This window comes from Eucyclogobius newberryi, unplaced genomic scaffold (assembly GCF_026437365.1).
Source record: "Eucyclogobius newberryi isolate DKJ021-1_F unplaced genomic scaffold, fEucNew1.0.hap1 SCAF_11, whole genome shotgun sequence".
Lineage (NCBI taxonomy): Eukaryota > Metazoa > Chordata > Actinopteri > Gobiiformes > Gobiidae > Eucyclogobius > Eucyclogobius newberryi.
The window spans coordinates 32,451,987-32,467,998 of NW_027315735.1; the positions used below are offsets into that span (position 1 = coordinate 32,451,987).

Below are 16,012 nucleotides of genomic sequence, written 5' to 3' on the forward strand. Positions count from 1 at the left end.
ATGTTTTGGCTGGTTGTGATTGAAAGGCGTGGCTTTGTTGGCTCGTGGCGGTGGTCTTAATGTTCGGCCTGATTCGTGTGCATCGTTAGTGTAAATCAAACTCATGACAAACATAAAATAATGTGGTTCAACAGAAACAGTGAGTAAACAATACAGAGAGGTGCGGCCGTCTGAAACAGTGACATGAGATAAAACAAAAATCAAACGTGATCAAAGGATTAATAATACATTCAATACTGGTTGATTAGTGCAGGAAAAATACTCGAGGCAACACAAAACAAAAGGAAACTGAATAATATGTGAAATTAGGATTTGAAATGAGACCCACATTTTGTAAATATATATTGTTGAATTATTTTTTAGGCACGTTTGTCTGATTTGACAGAAGAATCAATCTTTTTTCTTGACTTTAAAGTTACAATATAGAAAGTTCGTCAATTGTATTTTATTTTTAAAGCGACAATTTTCTATTAACCATCATTTTGGCTTTTTTTTTCTTTTTTATGTTTTACAATCAAAATATATATATATATTTTTTTTAGATTTGATTTAAAAAAATAATTAGATTGGCACTATATTTCTTGACTTTGATTAATCATAGCAGCCACAAGGGAATGAAACGTATTTCTAACCACATTTTTTCATTCAGAAATAAACTCCTTTGAGTCATCGATTAAAGCAAACTATTTCAGCAGAACCTGTGCTCCACAGACGTCATCACAATAATAACGGGCCTTTTACGTTTTCCGTTCGCCTCGGCGCCCGCAACTGTAACAAACTCGCCATCTTTCGCCTCCGATCGGACGGTAGTGGCCTTTTTAAACTGAACCGAGCGCTCCGATTGGACGACGCTGGCCTTTTGAATCGTGACCACGTTCTCGTACTGCGGGTCAGCTTTGTTCTTTAGCGCCCCTATCGACTTGGATTCGAGCACGGTGATGTTTTTGGTGTTAAAGAGGAGCTTGGAGGAGGTATAGTTGGGCGGTCCCGGCGGGCTTACCCTGAATGGGCTGTTGGGGGCGCTCACTCCCGCCCAGGACACGCAGACTGTATGTTTTAGAGCGGCGGAGGGAGTGTAGGCGCAGGAGTAAAGGCCGTCTCCTTTAGATACGACCTTCACGTCCACAGGCTCACCCTCGGCGTCCTGCAAAAAGAACAGGTCAAGTTAAGGTGAAAACACATGAATGACTGAATTTTGATCCATTGGTTTTAGCCGTAGAGGAGTAAAGGACGCTCTTTTCTGTCAAATAAATAACCTTCTCTAGACTTTAATTTACAATGATGTGTAAATTGAGGCCAACAATGATCATATTGTTTCCCTTATGTTGATCGATCGTGGCTTTCATTTGGATTTTGTCATTTATTTCTAATTAAAAACAAACGGAATGGTGTTAAATCTTAAATTAATGTACAGAAACGAGACAGTCAATATAGTCAAATGTAGCTCTCTGAAGTCTGAACTCCAAACAGCATGCTTGGATTGGCTGTAAAGCTTTTAAAAATACCAAAGAATGATCCCTGAAAATTTGAAAGTAAAGCTCCTGATTTGGTTAAAATATGAACATGCAAAATCCTGAATCCTGAGACTGAATGTTTTCAAATGAAGACTTCAGGTGTTAAGAAAAACTTTATAACTATTCTAGCATGGCAAAAGATTCCATATTGTGACTTTAAACGTTCCAGGTGAAATTGAAAAGAATTAAACTAAGCTAAAAGAATGATGGCCCTAAAAGTGACCCTTGTGGGACACCTTAGAAATGGTAAGTGAACAGCCCTGCTCTCTGGCCACTCTAGGCATTATTCATGACCAGTGAGAGGATTTCAAAACACAAAAGACAGACAGGAGAAGAGAAGGGATATGAGAGACAGAAGGAGGAGGGGAGAGAGTGGGTGAGAATACACAATACATGGCTTAATTACGTAGTCATGCGCGAATAATAAAGTGGGGTTAGTTTAAAACCGGAATACTGTGGCCTCCCAAACCAGACCACTGACTAAATCATCACCAATAAACACCTTTTCGTAAAAAAAAAACTACTTTTTTTTTTTTTTATGTGGAAAATATGGTCCGATCCATGTCTGGCTCTTTAAATTTGGCTACGGTGATTGTGTTAAACGATTCCTTTGCATCCACGTAACTCAAACTGTATTTTTCTTTTTTTCAAGGCACAAGGCTGTAGGAAACTTGGCACTGTCATGTTCTGTCTGACCCCAAGACCCAATGACCTACAAAAAACAAAAGTAAAAGGAAATGTTTTGGGACTGGGACTAGACTGGGACCTAACTCGGATCTGACCCAGAACTAAACCTACAAACCAGGATCAAACCGAGGGAAGTGAAGAGTCCGTGGACCTTTTGGAGACATTATATATAACATTATACACATTACAGTGTCTCTCACCTGGGCTGTGATTTTGAGCGGTCCTTTTCCAGCCTCTTTGGCGTTTACGGTGAACTCTGCCGTTTTTTTTATCAGACAGCCAGACTTCTCCAGGCCAGGGCCGTACGCCTGGACCTGTAGGCAAGGAAAACACGCTCAAACTAACCCTCACACTTAAGCAATTCATACATGTCGCCTTATTTTAGCGTTTGACTTTATTGCCGCAAACATTGAAGTACATTGAATCTACTACTAGTACATTGAATCAGAACTACATAAACCACGATTCTTTGCTTTGACCCGCATTTTTACCGCCATAAACAAAGTCTGCAATAAACGGCTGAACCAGGATGGAACTAAAGCAGAACCAAGCCAGGACTAGAACAGGACCAAGCCTGGAACTACTGCAGAACGCCTCCAGTTATGATGTCGGACTAAAGCGGGACTAGAGCAGGACTAAAGCAGGACTAAAAGCAGGACTAAAAGCAGGACTAAAAGCAGGTCTAAAGCAGGACTAAAGCAGGACTAAAGCAGGACTAAAGCAGGTCTAAAGCAGGACTGAAGCAGGACTAAAGCAGGTCTAAAGCAGGACTAAAGCAGGACTAAAGCAGGTCTAAAGCAGGTCTAAAGCAGGTCTAAAGCAGGACTAAAGCAGGACTAAAGCAGGTCTAAAGCAGGACTAAAAGCAGGTCTAAAGCAGGGCTAAAAGCAGGTCTAAAGCAGGGCTAAAAGCAGGACTAAAGCAGGATTAAAGCAGGACTAAAGCAGGACTAAAGCAGGACTAAAGCAGGACTAAAGCAGGACTAAAGCAGGACTAAAGCAGGTCTAAAGCAGGACTAAAAGCAGGACTAAAGCAGGACTAAAACAGGACTAAAGCAGGTCTAAAGCAGGACTAAAGCAGGACTAAAGCAGGACTAAAGCAGGACTAAAGCAGGACTAAAAGCAGGGCTAAAGCAGGGCTAAAAGCAGGACTAAAGCAGGTCTAAAACAGGACAAAAACAGGACTAAAACAGGACAAAAACAGGAATAACAGGTCTAAAACAGGACTAAAACAGGACTAAAGCAGGACTAAAAGCAGGACTAAAGGCAGGACTAAAGCAGGACTAAACCAGGGCTAATGCAGGACTAAAGCAGGACTAAAGCAGGTCTAAAGCAGGACTGAAGCAGGTCTAAAGCAGGACTAAAGCAGGTCTAAAGCAGGACTAAAGCAGGACTAAAGCAGGACTAAAGCAGGACTAAAGCAGGTCTAAAAGCAGGACTAAAAGCAGGTCTAAAGCAGGACTAAAAGCAGGACTAAAGCAGGTCTAAAACAGGACAAAAACAGGACTAAAACAGGAATAAAACAGGTCTAAAGCAGGACTAAAAGCAGGACTAAAGGCAGGACTAAAGCAGGTCTAAAGCAGGACTAAAGCAGGACTAAAGCAGGACTAAAGCAGGTCCAAAGCAGGTCCAAAGCAGGACTAAAGCGGGTCTAAAGCAGGTCTAAAGCAGGTCTAAAGCAGGACTAATGCAGGGCTAAAGCAGGGCTAATGCAGGACTAAAGCAGGACTAAAGCAGGACTAAAGCAGGTCTAAAGCAGGACTAAAAGCAGGTCTAAAGCAGGGCTAAAAGCAGGACTAAAGCAGGACTAAAGCAGGACTAAAGCAGGACTAAAGCAGGACTAAAGCAGGACTAAAGCAGGACTAAAGCAGGTCTAAAGCAGGACTAAAGCAGGACTAAAAGCAGGTCTAAAGCAGGACTAAAGCAGGACTAAAGCAGGACTAAAACAGGACTAAAGCAGGACTAAAGCAGGTCTAAAGCATGACTAAAAGCAGGACTAAAGCAGGTCTAAAACAGGACAAAAACAGGACTAAAACAGGACAAAAACAGGACAAACAGGACTAAAACAGGACTAAAGCAGGACTAAAAGCAGGACTAAAGGCAGGACTAAAGCAGGACTAAACCAGGGCTAATGCAGGACTAAAGCAGGACTAAAGCAGGTCTAAAGCAGGACTAAAGCAGGTCTAAAGCAGGACTAAAGCAGGTCTAAAGCAGGACTAAAAGCAGGTCTAAAGCAGGACTAAAAGCAGGACTAAAGCAGGTCTAAAACAGGACAAAAACAGGTCTAAAGCAGGACTGAAGCAGGTCTAAAGCAGGACTAAAGCAGGTCTAAAGCAGGACTAAAGCAGGACTAAAGCAGGACTAAAGCAGGACTAAAAGCAGGTCTAAAGCAGGACTAAAAGCAGGACTAAAGCAGGTCTAAAACAGGACAAAAACAGGACTAAAACAGGAATAAAACAGGCCTAAAACAGGACTAAAGCAGGACTAAAAGCAGGACTAAAAGCAGGACTAAAGGCAGGACTAAAGCAGGGCTAATGCAGGACTAAAGCAGGACTAAAGCAGGTCCAAAGCAGGTCCAAAGCAGGACTAAAGCGGGTCTAAAGCAGGACTAAAGCAGGTCTAAAGCAGGACTAATGCAGGACTAAAGCAGGACTAAAGCAGGACTAAAGCAGGTCCAAAGCAGGACTAAAGCGGGTCTAAAGCAGGATTAAAGCAGGATTAAAGCAGGACTAAAGCGGGTCTAAAGCAGGACTAAAGCAGGACTAAAGCAGGTTTAAAGCAGGGCTAATGCAGGACTAAAGCAGGACTAAAGCAGGTCTAAAGCAGGTCTAAAGCAGGTCTAAAGCAGGACTAAAGCAGGTCTAAAGCAGGTCTAAAGCAAGACTAAAGCAGGTCTAAAGCAGGTCTAAAGCAGGTCTAAAGCAGGACTAAAGCAGGTCTAAAGCAGGTCTAAAGCAGGTCTAAAGCAGGTCTAAAGCAGGTCTAAAGCAAGACTAAAGCAGGTCTAAAGCAGGTCTAAAGCAGGTCTAAAGCAGGTCTAAAGCAAGACTAAAGCAGGTCTAAAGCAGGTCTAAAAGCAGGACTTAAAACAGGTCTAAAAAGCAGGACTAAAGCAGGTCTAAAGCAGGACTAAAGCAGGTCCAACTCGTCTACCTTCTCTGGGAAGCTGCTGAGGTCGTCTGGAGTGACGTAGGCCATGAATGGACTGAGCTCGATGTCCTCCTCGTCGCAGGTGACGTGGACCGCGTACTCCCCGGGCTCCGTGGGCCAGTACCGGACGTCGCACGAGCCATCGTTCTGGTCCTCGCACTCGATCTTTGCCTGGGACGGGCCCTCGATGGCGAACCCTGCGCGGTAATGGTCAAGACGCGGCGTTAAAGCGGACTATAAAGCGTCACGTCAAACCACAAACGTTTTTGGGAAAAGTGGCACAATTAAACCAATTTTTGAAACGAAAACCACTCAATTTGGCATTCACTTTGTTCCGTAGCGTTTCAGAGCTCGACGCAGACGTTCTCGGTCATGTAGGAGAGTGGGGATGTCAAGATTAATCAACAAACATGATTATTAACGAGAAAATGATCATGGTTGCATTTTTAGAAGTGCAAAAAAAGTAAGCATTTTCATCCGGCCATTTTTGTTACATTAGCTTATAGTTCAGAGAGCGTGATTTGAAATGGAAATATATTAGACAATGTAAATGAAACTGAATGAAGGATTTCAGTGTCGTTTGGTCATGGTGTCAATGCTAGTATTTGATAACTAAAATTGGATATTGAGACAGTTAAGAGGAGTGTATCTAGCATTTGGTGCGACTGACCCAGGACTCCCACGTCGGTGCCGATGGACTCCACCACGAAAGCAGCCGCTTTGCCCACGGTTCCTCCCTCCAGACCCGGACCATAGGCTCGGATCTGCTGAGGTCCGGCCTCTGCGCCCACCGTGACCTCGAACGGACTGAACACAGGGAGGAAATCAGACTATCACTCATTAATTATTGACTTTATTTATGCTCAGATTCAGAACTACACAGGGTCAATCTTTGTAGACTTTATTGCCCATGTAATTAAATATTTTCTTCATGTTGTCACATCTGGTCCAGGCTTTTAACTTCACGTATTCGAGATTTTTTGAATATTCAAATGGGTGACCGCAAGGCTATGTACTTGGACCTTTGTAGTAAAATAGTTAAATGTAGAGTCATGCTCGGTCACAAGCTTTATGAGGGTCACAACTGAACTCCTAATGATTTGAAACAATTTATGTACTTTAAAGGTTTGACTTGTGTAGACAATGTGTGTATGGGCTTATCTATTTGTAATGATTTGTGATTCATGTTGTTTGTAAAAGAGTCATTAATGACCAGATGCTGCTACTAAATAGGAAAAACAATTAATTTAAGGATATCAAATTGAAACTGAAAAATTGACACAAAATGCTAATTTCGCCCAATTTTATTGAGCCAAAACTTTAATAAATTAGTTAAGTACAAAATCATTACCTTTGGCATGTGCAGGTGCTACTTTAAGTGTTTTTTTTTTAATCTTTATATTTTATTGTATTTTATTATTCTATTTTATGTGTTGGATATTTATGTCCTATGATATTTATTCCTAACTAAACAGCCTTTAGAGATACAATGTCCAAATCTATGGGTGAAGTGAATTACCGGTAAATGAAATAATAAAACAAATCAAGAGCAGATTGGACATTTGTGTCATGTACATATAAGTGTTTCGTCCGACCTCTTGGGGATGTGCTGTGCTCCCCACGTGATGCTGACGCTGTGTTTGCCGGTGGTTTTTGGGTGATATTCGTAAAAGTACACTCCGTCTTGAGAGGAGAGCAGCTTCACCGACTCCTCCACACCCTCTGAAAGAATACACAGAAAAAACATGATAAGAGGCACTGTCGTTATTGCTCTTAACAGAAGTAAACAAAAGATTAAGTCCATTTAAGAAGGCCCCTCAAAACTGATCCATGTGCCCACGTTAAGAGGCCTTGAAACTAAACTAGATGATTATATATATGAATACAAATAGCAAAAGTTGTAGTTTCTGTTGTTCAAACTCAATTTAGATACTGAGGACAAGGTTTGATACTGATTTCAAAACTAAAATCATAATAAAACACTTTTTTTGTACAATATGATGTGATTTTTAAGACAAAATAGCACTAGTTCTTTCTAATGCTGACATAGATCATTATTTTTTGTACTATTTTCTGTATCAATACTGGTGTAGTGTCTGGGTGTTGCTTTATTGACAACCCAATAGCAGCAATAACACACTAATAGCAGTAAATAAACAAAAGCTAGACTCTCTACAGGCAGGAACAGTCTTTCGGTGAGACATTTCCTTTACTTCTCTCCGTGTGGTTTGTTCATTTGTTCCACTAAATACTTCACACTCTCTTCACCGCTCGTGTTTCACAAAACGGCCCGTTCACTTAAACAGAAGCCGAGCCACAGAAATGTGAGCCGTTTTAATTGGGCATTTGACCTTTGCAATAAAAGAGCTTATAAAACGCTTCCTAAAACTAGCTTTACACAGAAGTAATTATGTGTGAGCCGCAGCTGGAGGGCTTCGTCGTCTGGTGGTTTCAGCGGTTTAACTTTAGATTTAGGCTCATTTTGTTCCTCCTCGGTCCACATTATCATCACCATTTGATTCTTGTTTAGTCTGACTTTGCTTGCAGTGTCTCGCCTTGAATCCAGTTGCGTTACTATTGTTACTATTGTTACTATTCTACTACTATTGGATTTTTGTTTAGCCTTTCTTTGGCCGTGGGTTCAAATTAAAGTAGAGGCTCTTTCCAGTCACAGCCAAGTCTTTGTTTACTCATGATTTATGCTCAGTGTGTGCCCGCGCCTCCCTCCTGCACGTCCTGGACCAGGATGTGCAGCAGACGCGACTGAGAGGTAATTACACAGCTGTTACCTAGCAACCATATTGTAAACAAGGGCTAAAACTTGTCATAAATATTGTGTGATTTAGACAAGTCTTGATTTAAACAAATAACAAACTTCCACTTGATAAATATTAAGAACTATCACCTCAAACTAAGTAATAAAATCTGAAAACCAAACTACAACTTTTATTTAGTCTTCTATTTCTACTCTGAAAATAAGACATTTTTAACATTAATTAGTCACAGTATGTCGTCAGTGCGTATTTGAATGCGTGCCTTTATTTTGGAATGATCACAAAAGGCGACAAAGCGCCTGTAACGACTGGATAACGCGATTGTTTATTCTCTTGCCGCCTGTAAACACTGCACCAGCCTAATCCGAGTACGTGAAAGTGCTGAATGTCTCACTCGGTCCCTTGATGGTGACTTTGAGGTCTCCGGTGCCGGCGTTCTTCGTGTCGACTTTAATGTCTCCGGTTTGCTTCACTCGGAGTCCTGAAGGCTGCAGCCCGCGACCGGTGGCTCTGCACGCGCCGGGAACACATGCTGTGGGTGAAGGAATACACGTGAGGGTGAAGGAATACACGTGAGGGCGCAGGAATACACGTGAGGGCGCGGGAATACACGTGAGGGCGCAGGAATGCACGTGAGGGCGCAGGAATGCACGTGAGGGTGCAGGGATACACGTGAGGGCGCAGGGATACACGTGAGGGTGAAGGAATACACGTGAGGGCGCAGGAATACACGTGAGGGCGCAGGAATGCACGTGAGGGCGCAGGAATACACGTGAGGGTGCAGGAATACACGTGAGGGCGCAGGAATGCACGTGAGGGTGCAGGGATACACGTGAGGGCGCAGGGATACACGTGAGGGTGCAGGAATACACGTGAGGGCGCAGGGATACACGTGAGGGCGCAGGGATACACGTGAGGGTGCAGGAATACACGTGAGGGCGCAGGGATACACGTGAGGGCGCAGGGATACACGTGAGGGCGCAGGAATACACGTGAGGGTGCAGGGATACACGTGAGGGTGCAGAGATACACGTGAGGGTGCAGGAATACACGTGAGGGTGCAGGAATACACGTGAGGGTGCAGGAATACACGTGAGGGCGCAGGGATACACGTGAGGGCGCAGGAATACACGTGAGGGTGCAGGAATACACGTGAGGGTGCAGAGATACACGTGAGGGTGCAGAGATACACGTGAGGGCGCAGAGATACACGTGAGGGCGCAGGGATACACGTGAGGGTGCAGGAATACACGTGAGGGCGCAGGGATACACGTGAGGGCGCAGGAATACACGTGAGGGTGCAGGAATACACGTGAGGGTGCAGGAATACACGTGAGGGTGCAGAGATACACGTGAGGGCGCAGGAATACACGTGAGGGTGCAGGAATACACGTGAGGGTGCAGAGATACACGTGAGGGTGCAGGAATACACGTGAGGGTGCAGGGATACACGTGAGGGCGCAGGAATACACGTGAGGGTGCAGGAATACACGTGAGGGTGCAGAGATACACGTGAGGGTGCAGGAATACACGTGAGGGTGCAGGAATACACGTGAGGGTGCAGAGATACACGTGAGGATGCAGAGATACACGTGAGGGTGCAGAGATACACGTGAGGGCGCAGAGATACACGCGAGGGCGCAGGGATACACGCGAGGGTGCAGAGATACACGTGAGGGTGCAGAGATACACGTTAAAATACATTAGAGCGTCATCTCTCAGACCTGGAGCGACGTCGACGTTGAAGGGGCTCTTGGGCACCGCGGCGCCCCCGAAGGTGACGGTGAGCGAGTGCGGGCCGGGCTGCGTGGGTTTGTAGGTGCAGCGGTAAACGCAGTCGCCCCGGTCCTCCATCATCAGCTCCACACTGTTCTGCCGGGCCTGAGGGTCGCGCACCATCACCGTCACGTCCCCGGTGCCCGCGCCTGAGGGGCACAGTGCCAGCAGAGCGTCAGTGCACTCGCCGGTCAGTCAAGAGGTACAAGAAGATAAACAAGATTTCTATTTCATTTAAAAGCGCTGTACCAGATTCTTACGGTCTTAAAATCTTGAAAACAGAACTAGTTAATATTAAACCGTTTGCAGCGGTCCAAATTTACTTTCACTTTCCAAAATATGGTGGAGCGTGGTGCGTTCACTGACCTGCCGTGTAGATGTCGAAGTGCGTGGGTCTGTTGGCGATGTTTCCCACGGGCTCGATGCCCGGCCCCTTCACGGTCACTTTGGAGGCGTCGCCCAGAGCCTTGTCCACGCTCACCTCAAAGGGACTCTTCGGGATCTGCTGCCCAGCGAAGATCACCGTCACCTGGGCAGAGCACACGGCAGACGCAACATCTGACCGTCATTTACATCTCCAGTCCATAACATCTGACCGTCATTTTCATGCAGAGTCCATAACATCTGACCGTCATTTACATCTCTAGTCCATAACATCTGAGCGTCATTTACATCCAGAGTCCATAACATCTGACCGTCATTTACATCTCTAGTCCATAACATCTGAGCGTCATTTACATCCAGAGTCCATAACATCTGACCGTCATTTACATCTCTAGTCCATAACATCTGACCGTCATTTACATCTAGAGTCCATAACATCTGACCCTCATTTACATCTAGAGTCCATAACATCTGACCCTCATTTACATCTCTAGTCCATAACATCTGACCGTCATTTACATCTAGAGTCCATAACATCTGACCGTCATTTACATCTCCAGTCCATAACATCTGACCCTCATTTACATCTAGAGTACATAACATCTGACCGTCATTTACATCTCCAGTCCATAACATCTGACCGTCATTTACATCTAGAGTACATAACATCTGACCGTCATTTACATCTCCAGTCCATAACATCTGACCCTCATTTACATCTAGAGTACATAACATCTGACCGTCATTTACATCTCCAGTCCATAACATCTGACCGTCATTTACATCTAGAGTCCATAACATCTGACCCTCATTTACATCTAGAGTCCATAACATCTGACCGTCATTTACATCCAGAGTCCATAACATCTGAGCGTCATTTACATCTCATGTCCATAACATCTGACCGTCATTTACATCTCCAGTGCATAACATCTGACCCTCATTTACATCTCCAGTCCATAACATCTGACCCTCATTTACATCTCTAGTCCATAACATCTGACCGTCATTTACATCTCCAGTCCATAACATCTGACCGTCATTTACATCTCCAGTCCATAACATCTGACCGTCATTTACATCTAGAGTCCATAACATCTGACTGTCATTTACATCTAGAGTCCATAACATCTGACCCTCATTTACATCTAGAGTCCATAACATCTGACCGTCATTTACATCTCCAGTCCATAACATCTGACCCTCATTTACATCTAGAGTCCATAACATCTGACCGTCATTTACATCTAGAGTCCATAACATCTGACCGTCATTTACATCTAGAGTCCATAACATCTGACCGTCATTTACATCTCTAGTCCATAACATCTGACCGTCATTTACATCTAGAGTCCATAACATCTGACCCTCATTTACATCTAGAGTCCATAACATCTGACCCTCATTTACATCTCTAGTCCATAACATCTGACCGTCATTTACATCTAGAGTCCATAACATCTGACCGTCATTTACATCTAGAGTCCATAACATCTGACCGTCATTTACATCTCCAGTCCATAACATCTGACCCTCATTTACATCTCCAGTCCATAACATCTGACCCTCATTTACATCTAGAGTCCATAACATCTGACTGTCATTTACATCTCCAGTCCATAACATCTGACCCTCATTTACATCTCCAGTCCATAACATCTGACCCTCATTTACATCTCCAGTCCATAACATCTGACCCTCATTTACATCTCCAGTCCATAACATCTGACCCTCATTTACATCTCCAGTCCATAACATCTGACCGTACCTTGTGTGTGCCCGTGACCTTGGGGACGTACGTGACCGTGAAGGTTTTCTTCCCTTCGTTCAGCTCCGGCTTCAGCTGAAAACAAAAAAGAACAACGTCCTCATTTCGTCTTGCAGGTCAGTAAAGTAGACGCTGCGATTGCTGAATGTCTTTCCGCCTCGCACCTCTTCCCTGGTGCCGTCCGGCTGGTCCAGGTAAACGGTCACGTGACCCTGTCCGGCGCTGATCGTGTCCACGGTGAAAACGGCGGGACGCATCACTCTGTTCCCGGTCGGCTCGATGCCTGCGGGGGATTAGAAACGTTTAGGATTCAGCGAGGCAGCGGTGAGTGTTGAATGAGGGGCGATTCAGAAGGCTCCCGTCGCCATGACGAAAACGCGACGCGGCGTAACATCCGATCATGGGAAACTCTTTTCCAAACGCACAATGCCGTTCAAAAACACGTGACAATTGCAAATACTACTAATAATAATGGGATCCACTACTACTGCTCCACTACTAAGAGTTTGTTTGTCTGTTTAGTTTTTTTTTTTATAATTTAGTTTATTCTATCAAGTTATTTTTCTTGTTTTCTTTTTAATTATTGTTTGTTCCTCTCCCTTACTTGAAAGCGCACACAATAAAAATTTACTTTACAAATTACTGTATGTCTAGTCATGTCTAAAAAAAAATTATGACTTTATACATCTAATGTTCATGACCTGTTACTCGCTTTTTCCCCTTTTTTTTTTGCATCATTTGTCAGTCTTAATAAAAAAAAAAAAAAAAAAAATACAAAAACAATACGGAAATTGCAGTGTCTTAAATGATATCGAAACGAGAAGCGGAAGCGGCTCACTTCACACTCTACCGTAATTTCCAGACTATAAGTCACACCAGCCAAAAAATGCATAATAGAGAAGAAAAAAAACATCTATAAGTCGCACTGGAGTATGAAATGCAGTTGAAAGTGTGAAAATAACAAATAATATCTATATATAAGTATAAATATAAGTATAAGTCGCACCCGGGCAAAAAAATATGAAAAAAAGTGCAAATTATAGTCCGGAAAATATGGTAAATATTCCTTATTAGTGAAAGGAAAAGGCACGATTAATACTGAAGCCTAAAAAATGTAGTTCTTTCTCCCTTTATTGAACGAAGAGTCGATATAGTAATAATTGTGACTGTTTATGTGACTTCCTGCTCCATAATGTCGCTCCGTTTGAGCATTTCCTTTCACAGACTCGCCGTTGTTTCACTTCCTGTTTGTTGCTAATGAACTTTCCATCAGGATTTTCCCACAACCAAAAACAACACCACAACGACGACAGATTCGATCCAAATCATCGATCGAGGCGCGTTTCAGAGACGTGAGCGATAATCAACACGGACACGAGACTGGGCGATTTTGATATTGATCGCACTCGCATCACAAATTGTACGAATCGCGGGTACATGCCTCGATCGATGATTTGGATCGATTCTGTCACCGATTGCAGGTGTTTTTAGTTCTGATGGAATCCTGATGGAAAGTTCATTAGCGACAAACAGGAAGTGAAACAACGCCGAGTCTGTTAAAGGAAATGCTCAAACAGATCGACATTAGGGAGCAGGAAGTCGTGGGGGACGCGTCTGGTTGGTGTCAGGTTGGCGTCGCGTCGGGTCCGGGTCAAGTCCGGGTCGAATCCGGGTCGAATCCGGGTCGAGTCCAGGTCGGGTCCGTACCTGGGCCGTAAGCGCGCGCCTTCTTTGGGTTGAGTTTGGGTTTGAGAGGAGCTCCGGGTTTGAGTTTGGCTTTTGGAAACTGGGACAGGTACGTCATGACGGACTGTTCGTCTGCGCTCGGGTCGATGATCTCCTCTGGGGCGATCACCTGGGAAACACACACACACACAACACACACGTTTAAAGAGACGGAGGAACGAGTGTGTGTACAGTATATTCTTCATGTTTGAGCAAATGGGATCAATAACGGCTCAGGTTTGTAGTTAACCGACCGCACTTGAATTGAGATGGAGAGTCAGCCCTTTTTAGATCAGTTTTAGCGTTCCAGTGAGAGTGTGTGGTTTGAAGCAGAGTTCAGACTTTGACGGCTTTTTTTTTCTGGTTTTGCTAATGGTAATGATTGAAAGTCTGAACATTGATTATCTTCAAGAAATGTATTGAGCATTTTTTACTAGTTTTTCATCAATAAACTAAACAATCGATCCGTACGAGAAAACAAACTGAGGCGGTTTAGTCCGGTCTGGATAAAATTCCAGCTTCCTTTGCAGCGAGAACAGGAAAGCCTGAATTATGACCTCTGACCTATGGGTAAAGTCTGCAAACGACTGAGGGGAGCTCTTCCTTTTTCCTGGCTGAACCTCATCACGTCGTCACGTGCGCTTTGTGTTCAAATTCACCTAGTGACTCGTCTCAGTCCGAAAACACAAACAGGCGAGTCCCAATTTCCTCCTTCATTTAGGTCAGTTTTAATAGTAATAATCGTGACAATTTTACAAGCAAAATTAAGTATTTTTTGTGCAATATACGGTTTAAAAAATAGACCCAAATGTGAATTAATTTTTTTTTTATCCGGACGTTTTTTGTCACATTTAACTTAATTTTATTTTTTCTATTTGTATTTTTTAACTTCTTTTTTTAAATTTTTTATTTCTATTTTTATATTTTTTTTTTTTATCATCATTGTTCATCGTTTTATTGTTTTGTTGCATCGAATCACCAAGACAAGTTCCTATGAATTTTGTTCATTGACAATAAACTTTTTCTGATTCTAATTCTGATTTATTTTACACAAACTTGAGCAACAGTGACACATTACACCACGAGAACGAACGAAAATGAAAGATTTCACTACTGTTCGGACTCGATACTCGCGGATAATCGTTCATTTCTCAACTGTGGTAAAACTAAATGTGATCTGAGGGTCACAGGTCAAAGGTCACTGGTCAGTTGAGGTTCAGACCTGTGGGATGCCGAGCCACTCGTCGGCCAGCTGCATGGCCTCGGTGGCGTTGTTCACGGGCTTCACTGAGTCCCAGGTCTCCCAGTCCGGACACAGACCTGGACAAACACACGAGAACATCAAATAATTACATAAAAAGTCATAAAAATAATTACATAAAAGTCATACAAATAAATATATAAAAGTCATAAAAATAATTGCATAAATGTCATATTGTTCGCTTAGTTTGGTTCCGTGACTGTATGATACGACTCTGGTACTTCCTTTATAATGCCTGTGTGCACTTCTGATGTAAAATAAAACAGCTTAAATATAGTTTATTAAGCTCGACTCAGGTTTGACTTAAGGTTAGGGTTAAGACTATTAGTTAAACAGTTACTAAGTCATTGTTAATTAACTATTAACTATGTCTTTGTTCATGCTTTATTAAGGCAGGAATAAGTGCAGTTATTATAAAGTGTTACCAATAAATATGTACTTTTTTGTTTCTGAGCTCCAATTTATTTGACAACCTTAGTCTTTGCCAACAAGAGTGTTGTAAATTATTATTATTATTATTATTGTAAGGATCCATTTTAGAATGTGTTTGTGGAGGTTTAAATGAAAGAGTTGGCAGGTTTTAGTCATATTCATTTATCTGCAGACATTATATGAGCTCAAGTACACGGACAAGAGTACACGTTATAAGCACACGTCGCGAGTACACGTTATAAGTACACGTCGCGAGTACACGTTATAAGTACACGTCGCGAGTACACGTTATAAGCACACGTCGCGAGTACACGTTATAAGTACAGGTCGCGAGTACACGTTATAAGTACACGTCGCGAGTACACGTTATAAGTACACGTCGCGAGTACACGTTATAAGTACACGTCGCGAGTACACGTTATAAGCACACGTCGCGAGTACACGTTATAAGTACAGGTCGCGAGTACACGTTATAAGTACAGGTCGCGAGTACACGTTATAAGTACAGGTCGCGAGTACACGTTATAAGTACACGTCGCGAG

At 43.1% G+C, this 16,012-nt stretch overlaps 1 protein-coding gene across 2 annotated transcripts in view; it reads right to left on the minus strand.

Annotated features, from left to right (window-relative positions):
- The window catches only part of flnba (filamin B a), a 96,686-nt gene that overhangs the window by 56,217 nt on the left and 24,457 nt on the right, over nucleotides 1-16,012 (minus strand). For both annotated transcript variants that reach the window (XM_072439917.1, XM_072439916.1), the window contains exons 4-15: nucleotides 15,000-15,097; nucleotides 13,760-13,907; nucleotides 12,217-12,335; nucleotides 12,053-12,127; nucleotides 10,267-10,429; nucleotides 9,849-10,049; nucleotides 8,519-8,656; nucleotides 6,946-7,072; nucleotides 6,021-6,157; nucleotides 5,354-5,547; nucleotides 2,402-2,515; nucleotides 1,001-1,144 (exon numbers count right to left, since the gene is read on the minus strand). In XM_072439917.1, the coding sequence (XP_072296018.1) occupies nucleotides 1,001-1,144; nucleotides 2,402-2,515; nucleotides 5,354-5,547; nucleotides 6,021-6,157; nucleotides 6,946-7,072; nucleotides 8,519-8,656; nucleotides 9,849-10,049; nucleotides 10,267-10,429; nucleotides 12,053-12,127; nucleotides 12,217-12,335; nucleotides 13,760-13,907; nucleotides 15,000-15,097 (1,658 nt within the window). The remainder of the gene's footprint in view (nucleotides 1-1,000; nucleotides 1,145-2,401; nucleotides 2,516-5,353; nucleotides 5,548-6,020; nucleotides 6,158-6,945; nucleotides 7,073-8,518; nucleotides 8,657-9,848; nucleotides 10,050-10,266; nucleotides 10,430-12,052; nucleotides 12,128-12,216; nucleotides 12,336-13,759; nucleotides 13,908-14,999; nucleotides 15,098-16,012) is intronic.